The 8,665-nt window shown below is 56.4% G+C and overlaps 1 protein-coding gene across 6 annotated transcripts; it reads right to left on the reverse strand.

The window, feature by feature from the left end:
* Window positions 1-59: 59 nt before the first annotated feature.
* On the reverse strand, window positions 60-8,517 carry FAM131A (family with sequence similarity 131 member A). Of its 6 annotated transcripts, XM_036352128.1 has the most exons (8): window positions 8,386-8,517; window positions 7,548-7,797; window positions 7,131-7,163; window positions 5,983-6,131; window positions 3,730-3,823; window positions 3,311-3,493; window positions 3,015-3,131; window positions 60-1,703 (listed from the first exon to the last, which is right to left on the reverse strand). In XM_036352128.1, exons 5-8 carry the CDS (start codon window positions 3,797-3,799, stop codon window positions 1,231-1,233), a joined length of 843 nt encoding a protein of 280 aa, XP_036208021.1. In that variant the 5' UTR covers window positions 3,800-3,823; window positions 5,983-6,131; window positions 7,131-7,163; window positions 7,548-7,797; window positions 8,386-8,517; the 3' UTR covers window positions 60-1,230. The 6 variants fall into 6 exon arrangements, with proteins under 6 accessions (XP_036208021.1, XP_036208017.1, XP_036208020.1 ...); XM_036352124.1 differs by lacking the exon at window positions 7,548-7,797 and having other exon boundaries at window positions 7,131-7,191; window positions 8,386-8,505; XM_036352127.1 differs by lacking the exon at window positions 8,386-8,517 and having other exon boundaries at window positions 7,548-8,331.
* Window positions 8,518-8,665: the final 148 nt, after the last annotated feature.

Genomic DNA, 8,665 nt, shown 5'->3' on the forward strand with positions numbered 1-8,665 from the left:
AACTAAGATGGGTTTATACTGGAACCTCCAATGACCAGATGTATATAGAGATTTACAAAGATTTTTATATTAATTTAATAAAACAAATTCTTAAATAGAACAAAATAAACACCTAATGAGCCACTTATATAGAGAATGCCTGTGCCCATCAGCTCGTGTTCTTACCTTGGGCCCTCTTACCTGCCAAAGCCTACAAGTCCTGAAATCTAGCCACCTACACCCCATGGCTATAAAACTCCAGAGCCTGCTGTCCATGGAGTGTAGGATCTGCAGAGGCCTCCACTGCTTGGCCATCAACACCCTGGCTGCCCCCAGTACTGTAGCTTCGGCCTTTCCTTCAGCCAAAAAGGCACTGCCCTCCTTCCTCCCCAAGGAGAGGCACTCCCTCATGACTGTCACCGGTTGGCACAATTTCTGCCCTGCACAGGGCCACCCGTGTGGCCCCCTGGTGGCCCTCTCTGGAAGAACATCGAAGTCCCAGCTCTGTAGCTACCAGAGCCCTGTCCTCTTCCAACTCCACCCTACAGCAACCTGGTGGGCTGGGAGCCACCGGGGCTCTGCCCACACATCCTACATGGGACTGGGAAAGGGCCCAGACCCCTCAAAGTGGCCAGGAAAAGGGTGGGGGTGCACGCTTTCATCATTCCAATGCCTCCCAGAGAAGATCTGACTGAAAGAACAGACCAAAACCCCTCTTTCTTTACAAAAAAGATTTAGAGACAATGGAGAGGTGTAGCACAGGATGAGCCCAGCTGGGAAAGGGACCTGGGGGACGGCTCAATCCGTAGGCTCCCTGGGTGGGGTGATTCTATCAAGCACGGTACATGGACTTGGAGGTGAGGAGAGAAGCAGAGGAGAGAGGCGGGGAGGGGCAGGGGAGGCCGGGCTCCCTCCATTCTGTCCCACGTAGCCCAGTCATAACTGCCCCCTCAGAGGTTCACATCATCAGAGGAGGAAATATGTGGCGTTTTTGATTTAAGAACATGAACATCACTCTGCCACTGCTGTAGCCATGCCCCAGGGGCCCCGGGCAATCCCCGGCAAGCCCCAGGAGTGGGGGCTGGACATGCGCCCCCAGCCTGGTCCCTGCCTCCTCTCTAGACACTTTCATGCAAAACACACAATGAGGAGTGAGTGCTCCCAGGAGCCCCCCAGGCTTTGGAGCTCTGCTGGAAGCCTCAAGCCCACAACTGGGCACAGCGGCTGTGCCACCGCCAGGCATGATCTGCGTCACTGTTCCTCTGGCTCCACCTCATCCTCCTCTAAGGACACCACCCCAGAAGAAGCCACGTCAGAGGCTTGCCGCTGGCGTTCCCAGCTGCCCACTGGTGGGCAGAGCGGCTGGCAGTCCTCGCAGGGGGCTGGCTCCACCTCGGCGGGGGAAAGGCAGGACTCTGTGAGGGGCGAGTTGTAGGGCGAGTCCTGGGCCTCCAAGGGGCCCAGGCTGCGGAAGGCACTTTCCCGGCTGGGGGGCAGTTTGGCAAGAAGCAGCTCTTCACCCAGCAGCTGGGAGGCTAGGTGGGCCGGGGAGCCCAGCAACCCGTCCTCCAGGCTGCACAGACTAGAGCACAGGGTGTCTGGGGACACTGTCTGCGAGCAGTCGCTCTCAGGCTCCACAGAGCCCTGGCGCACAGGCCGGGAAAATCGGTGGCCAGTGAAGAGGTCCTGGAGGTGGGGTCCCAGGGGCAGCTGCCCAGCCATGTCTGTCGGGGGAGAGAAAAGGAAAAGATAACCCTGCTAGCCCCATCTCAATTGGCCAACCTGGAAGCCACATCTCCCCACTTGGTACAGCTCTAGGGATGGGGGGTAGGACCCAGGGAACTTCAGACAAGTCACTTAACCTCTCTGCCTCAATTTCCTTAATGGTGAACTGGGGATTCTTACATACCTACCTTATGGGGTTGCTGAGAGAACAGCCTAGCACACAGTAAGAAAGCAATAAATGCAGGAATACCCTACATGTCGTGCAGGCTGTTCACTGCCCACGGGGAGTGTGTCCAAGGCAGTAAGTGAAATTCAGACCACACTCTGCTCACCAAGCAGCATGCCCTGGCATGGGGCTGTGCCCACCAGGAAAAGGAGAACTTTTTTCAAATTTGCACAATGATTCCGCATGGGCTAGTAGTGGCCTTGGATAAATGCAGTTATTTTCATTATACCAGGGGTCAAAGCAGGCCTGGAACTCAATCAAACAAAAACATTGTGGTTCGGGTCTGTCTTCGTCTCGGTCATCCCAATCAGTCCTCTCTGGACCACAGCAGCAGTCTCAGCTGCTTTAATGTACTGCCCACTTCAGAGAATGTTAATTAGCTAAAGGGATGAGGCATGTGGATGCAATCTTCAAAGACAAAGGGGTGGAAGGGGGATGGTGGTCTGGGAGGCTTGAGCCCAGAAGCTACAGAGAAAGTCAGCCATTTGGTCCCAAGAATGGAAGATGAAAGGAGGGCCTTGCACAGCTGCACAGCCCCACGGGGTCCCTTCTGCAAGCACTAGCGGAGAGTAAGGCCCACTGGCCTGGAATGCGAGGATGCTAGGCTGGAGCCAAGCAGCCCTGTGGGCAGTCCCGGCTCAGCAAGCTTCCTGTTTGCCTGCGCCACAGCCCCATGAGGTGCTGTGGCTGCTGCACTGTGCGTCTATGCTGCCTCGACCAGCCAGGAGGCTGTCTTGAGAGGACTTTCAGGGGCAAGGCACGGCAGACCCTCCCAGAGAGACAACATGGCTGCACAGAAGGTGCTGGCGAAGTCTCCGGCTTTTTTTTTTTTTTTTTTTTGGGGGCCTCAAGGCCCAACTGCATAGATGGGCAGAGAAAGGAACTACTCCATTTCCACCTGCTGACTGCCCACCCACGAGAGTGGAAAGTTGAGGATTACCTGGACAGAGCCTGCCTCTCTCCGCTCCCCTTCCAAAGGCTGAGGACATTCCGGATCTCCCTTCCAAAGGCTGAGCTCTGGATCACAAGGCCTATCAGGCAGTTTCACCCCAGTTGGCAGTACTAGTACGGAATGTCCCCTCACCTGAGTCAGTTCCCCCAGCAAAGTCCTCATCGTAGGATTCATCGGTCGAGTCCTCACCATCCACTGAAGACCATGCCCGGAGCTTGGCTTCTGCAATGGCAAACTGCTCAGCCACTCCTGTTGGGGAAGACACGGAATTCATTAGCAGAAGTGAACTAAGGTTAGGGCTCAGCTTGGAGACAGGAGAGGGAAGACACATGGGTGTGGAAAGACTCCAAACCCCACATCAGGCCCAAGGAGATGAGAGAGAATATCCCTAGGACAAATGTGTGGCTGATTCTCTTTCTGTCACTCACCTGCCGCAAAGCGAGCCTCTTGCTCACCCTCACTGAGATCCGAATAGGAGGAAAAGGCTGATTCCAGGGCAGCAGGAGAGTCGCTTGGCTTGCTCCAGCCCTTCCATTCAATAAGGTGAGCCACACGACCCTGGGCCATGGCAGTGGGCTTGGTCACGTGGTCCTTCACCACCTGGGAAATACCTAGAGGTGAGGCAAAGTCAGAAAGCCTGGTAAGAGCATGGGTCAGAGAACATCTGGGAGGAAAGTGTAAAGGTGGTGGTAGTGAGGGTCCACATGTGCCTTTGGCGGGGCAAGGGGCAGGGATTCACCTGAGAAAGAGAGGAAAAGGGAGATAGCAGCAGGAGCTCAAAGGATACAATCCCCAAGGGCATGTAAAAAAGGTCCAAATGGCCAGAGGCATGGGAAGGGGTGCATACCATGCAGGGAGGATCTGGCCAGTGCAGCGATCTCCTGGATAGTTAGGGCTCTCCGGGACTTGGGCAGCATCGCGACAGTGTCTCCAACATTCACCTAGGGTGACAGAATTAGAGGGTGAGTGCTCCTCTGACAGCATTGTCCTCCCACATGCCCATACCCCACCCAAGGCATCAAGGGGATATGGGAGCTGGGAAGAGATGACAGGGCAACACATGTTTCCCAAAGGCTGCTGGGATATGTAAAAAGGTAAGAAGCCAGGACCAGCAAATTATGCCCCCACCCCCACCCCCACCCCCCACCCCCAGGGAGCAATGGAGATGTGGGCAAACCCAAAGGAGCAGAACTACAGCTAAGCCTCTGCCTTCCAAGCTCCCAGAGGAGAATAAGACAGTTCTGGAAGAACATGGAGTAGGGTCTTTGAGAAAAGAGGAAAGGAGAAGGATATAACATCCAGGTCCCCTTCCTTTTACCCCTCTTCTCCTCTGTCTCCAGACCCACATTCTAACTGGTTCTGGAGCCTATCACAGCCACAAACTCAGGATGACCAAAAACAAACCCAACACCTTCTCCCCATATCTGGCCCTCACTTTGCATCATCCCACCATTCTCCCATTCAGCCTGGCTCCAAACCTCAGCATTACCACCAACTCCCACATAAGCTTTCCCTACGCACATCTGTTGTTAAGACCTAATGATTCCATCTCCAAACTGCCTCTAATACTACCCTCATCCTTTGCAAATGCTCCTTGCCCAGATTAGCATAGTGGTAGTCCCCCAAGCTCCTCCGACTCCATGCTATTTTCTCAGCCTCCTCTGTTGTGTAAGTGTTCTCCTTCCCCCTTTCCATGTCTGGCTGGCTCTTTCTCACCTTTTGGGTCTTGGCTGAAATATCACTCCCTCAGAGAAGGCTTCCTGGCCACCCTACCAGTTGTCTACCCTCCCTCTGCAGTCTGTAACAAGTCACCATCCTCTATCAATGTATCTCGGGTGTGTAATTATGGTCTATTTTATGTGTTTCCTTATTTCTTGTTGGTCACCCTCACTGGTCTTAAGCTCTTTCAGAAATTCGGTCTCTTTTGGTCACTGCCGCACGCCAGTGTTTAGCACAATGCCTGGTACAGAGCAACCTCTCAAAATACATAGGCCGAATGAACAAGGCAATGTATAAATGTACCCCATTTTCCTGGGGTGCCACTGGTCACCACAGGTCCTTATTTAAAATCTTTCCTGGGCCCCTTCACTGTCCAATGAAGTGCAAGCTCACAGCCAGGCACTGAAGGACTCTGTGAGGCCCTGCCTCTACCAGACCTGCTTGGAATCCACCACTGATCTCCTCTGTCCATAAAACCCCACTTCTCACTTTCCCTGTCAGCAGGCAGCCTCCTGCCTTCCTCCAGGCAAAGAAACCCAGCTTTTCCCTGGGCAAAGAATGCCATCTTTGCCTGACAAATGCTCCCTACCGTTCAAGGCCTGACTCAAGTGCCCCCTCTTACTGTGTTCTCAGTCGTTTTCCCATCCCCAGCATCACCCTTGCGTCTCTCCTGAGGGATCTCAGGATGGCAGGGCCTGAGTCTGATTCACCTGGGTTCCTACCTCCACCCTGCACCTGGCTCTGTGCTCCTTGGCAAGCCCAGGCAAATGTTTCCCTCAGCAAATGAATGAAGCCAGAGGTACAGGCACCCTCCCTGGCATTGCCTAGCTCTACTCCATCAGTTCCCACCCCTCACAAGAGGGGCTCCACCTGCCCCTTGACCTCAGGCCCACCCCCTCTGTCCCTCCCCTTCAGTACCTGGCTGACAAGGCCCCCAGGGTGGCGCCGGTAGCCTCTGGCCAGGCCTGGAGGGAGGAGCACCTGCTGGGTGTTTCCTGGCTCGCTCTCCCTCCCTCCCCTCACTCCCCCCAGCCGCCACCATCCGTGCCAGCACTCCGCGCAGCTGCGGCCCAGGCCCAGAGAAAAGGTGTACGTCTCCCTGGCAACCCATCACCATGCAACAGGGTCTCCCGGGATATGGCCCGGGATGCGCTGACGTCAGCGCCGAAGGCGCGAGCAGCCCGCCCGCCGACGCTGGCAGGGCGCCGAGCGGAGCAGACCGGTGGGGGCGGCCTTACTGCCGGCCGGATAGCGCCTCCGCTCGCAGGCAGAGGAAGCCAGGAACGCCAGGAACGGGCTGGCGAGGCGGCTGCGAGGGATACAGACCCCCTTCGTGTGGATACGGCTCCCCCACCCCCTACCAACACCAGGGGCCCAGCACCTCTGGCAAGTCCTGACTGTCCACGGAGGAAGAGGAAGGGCGCGAGGACCGGCTCCAGCCTCGGAGGGTACGAGCAGATCCCAAGGAAGAGAGAGAGAGGCCCCGAGGAAGTTCGATCCACTCCACAGCCCACGCGGGGTCCGAGGCCACTGAGGGGTGGGGGAAACGCTGTTCAGCTGGGCTCCCACTTCTGCCAAGATCCCCCCTTTTCATCCGGTGTTGCCACATCATTTCCCCCCCCCCCCCCCCCAGAACACCAGCAGCCAACCACCTGGTGCTCCCGCAACTCTGAAAGCCCCTCTCCCACCACCCCTAGCCTTTCTGCTCCTGAGGCCATTTTGTGGCAGCCACTGACCACCTTCCTCCACTGGGTATATTTTGCCATTAAAACCCTCGGGATGAAACCTAAACTTTGATAAATTCTGAATCCTCTCTGGGTTTCTCAGCCTACCCATTCCTCTTGGAAAGCACACCTCATTCATCCTTCCACCGCCATCCCCGGCCCCCTCCCCACCACCATCTTGGCCCTTTGCAGGCTTGCTGCCTTCCTGCTCTTGGTTCTTTCCTCTCGCCAGGCTCAGCTTTACTCTTCTTCTCTGACAAGCCCATGATTTTTTCTTTCGTCCCAGTCCCCTACGGCTGTTTCCTGATGGCCTGTCTGGCCCCAGCCTGGCTGTTCCTGTTTCAGCCTGGTCCCCAATATCTAAGCCAAAGTAATTTTCCTCTTGCCACCTGAGCACCCTACTCCTCAGGTTCCCATCACCTCCCAGATCACATCTACAGTCCCTGGTCTCACCTCTGCGACTTGTCTGACAAGTCCATCGTCCTCCAGGCCCTTCACGCTGCCAAAGAAACATTTTGCCCAGCACAGAAATCATAGGCATGCTGGCTGTATTGATGCAGAGAACCAAAAGCCCAGAACTGCTCCAGGCTCAGCTCCCAGTTCTATTCCTATTTTGGTTCCGGATGTTGAGCCATTCTCCTCCCCACTTGGAACCTGTTCCTAGTCACATAAGGAAAGTGTTCCTGTCTCATGGCTTTGAGGAGGTGGGAGTGCCAGGGGCCCAGCCAAGCTCTGTGGAGCTCAGCTAGCTGAGGCCCTTCCCCTAGGCAGTGCCAACAGGCAATCAATGTATATCACAACTGACCTTTAGCTGGAGCAGCCGTCTCTGTCCCTGGACCTCATCCAGCTGGTGGTTCCCAGAAATGCTACCAACCAGAAGACAGACACAAGGTTACAGGCCATCCCTGGCCCCAGCTGGTACCTAATCCTGAGGTCAGCCAAACTCTCCCCTGACTACAGGAGGGAATGACCTCCTGAGCTCCAAGCCGTTACAGGGCCAGAGAGATGAGAGCAGCCTTATGCTTCTCAGCTTCAAACGCTGAGGCGAATGTGGTACTACAAATCCCAGAATTCCTCATGGGAACCCAAGGAAAGTACAAATCTGAGTCTTAGTTCCACAGGACCTCAAGTACCAACCAGACGAAGGCCTATGTGACTGACCCACCTACGCTGAAACCCAGGACCCATCAGAAACCTAGCCCTCAACATCTTAAGTTCCTACCTCATCCAGCTGGTGGTTCCCAGAAATGCTGGCCTTAGGCTTGGCGAAATCCATGACACTGAAGTAGAGTGGCCAACCTCAGATGCACAGGACTAAGACCAGGCCCCAGCATGCACCATCCAGGGGAACCAAGGCAAGGGTCAGCAGTTGTGGGCAGGAAGACCTGATGGCCTCCCTTTAGGCTCCTGTTTCCCTCCTCAGGGTAGGGTGATTTGTTGTTATTGTTATTGTTGCGAGTGGGGGAAGGGAACTAAAAGAGTTGTAAGAGGTGAGAGGTGATCAGGTGCACACAGGTGCCCCAAGTTGGGTCTCAGTCCCGTTCATCAACCATCTGACTCTGAAGTGGGGAGTAAGGTTTAATTAAAAATTCCCTGGTAGGGTACTTGGCCAGCGTTTGCAGGCTTAAGGAGGTTGGGACACAGACAGGAGAGGCAGGTTCCCAGGATAGGGCCATTCCCAGGACAGCAAGAGAGGTGTAGGAACTGGGTGGTGATGGTGATGGTGATGAGTGTATGTGAGTGGGCAAGGACAGTCGCCATGGGCTGGTGAGGATTGACTAACCCCTCCCCAGGCCATGCGCCTCCTGCCACCCTCAGCGGTGGGAATCCAGGCGGAAAGACACGAGTCCCCCCTGCAGAGCCCAGAAGCAGGCAGGCCCTGGGACCGAACCCAAGTTGATTCAGCCCTCTCCCCGCTCAGGCCTGCTCCACTCCCTCCTCTAGCCTGGCCCGCCTCCCTGGCGCAGGCTCCTCCCTCTCCCGACGCTGGCCCCTTCCTCAAGGCCCCGACCCACCCGCGCACCGCGACCGGTCTCCCCAACCAGTGCCCGGCCTCTTACCCTGACCCGCCGGGCTCCGAGAGCCGATACAGCCCATGGCCGGGAACCCAGGCACGCTAGCCCGCGCTCAGGACCCGGGCCATCGGCTTGCAGAGGGTCGGGCCGCGGCCGCCACCAGGGAGGGGAAAACCCGTCAGGGGAGGGGGGTGGGAACCGCGCATCCGCCACCGCTCCCGGGAGAGGGAACCGGTCCGGTGACGTCAACGCGGGGGGCGTGACCATTCACGTCACCGCCTAAAGTGAGCGGGTGGGCGGGGCCGTGGCGGCGTCAGGGCCACGC

Source organism: Myotis myotis, unplaced genomic scaffold (assembly GCF_014108235.1).
Source record: "Myotis myotis isolate mMyoMyo1 unplaced genomic scaffold, mMyoMyo1.p scaffold_m19_p_2, whole genome shotgun sequence".
NCBI classification, from domain to species: domain Eukaryota; kingdom Metazoa; phylum Chordata; class Mammalia; order Chiroptera; family Vespertilionidae; genus Myotis; species Myotis myotis.

Excerpts from the sequence above, each read along its gene's own strand:
- FAM131A (XM_036352123.1), bottom strand. The coding sequence starts at position 6,866 with ATGCCTATGATTTCTGTGCTGGGCAAAATGTTTCTTTGGCAGCGTGAA. Across the intron at positions 3,824-5,982 it reads ACAGTCAGGACTTGCCAGAG|GTGAATGTTGGAGACACTGT; the intron begins GTGCTGGGCCCC and ends CTGTCACCCTAG. Across the intron at positions 1,704-3,014 it reads TGCTGGGGGAACTGACTCAG|ACATGGCTGGGCAGCTGCCC; the intron begins GTGAGGGGACAT and ends CTCCCCCGACAG.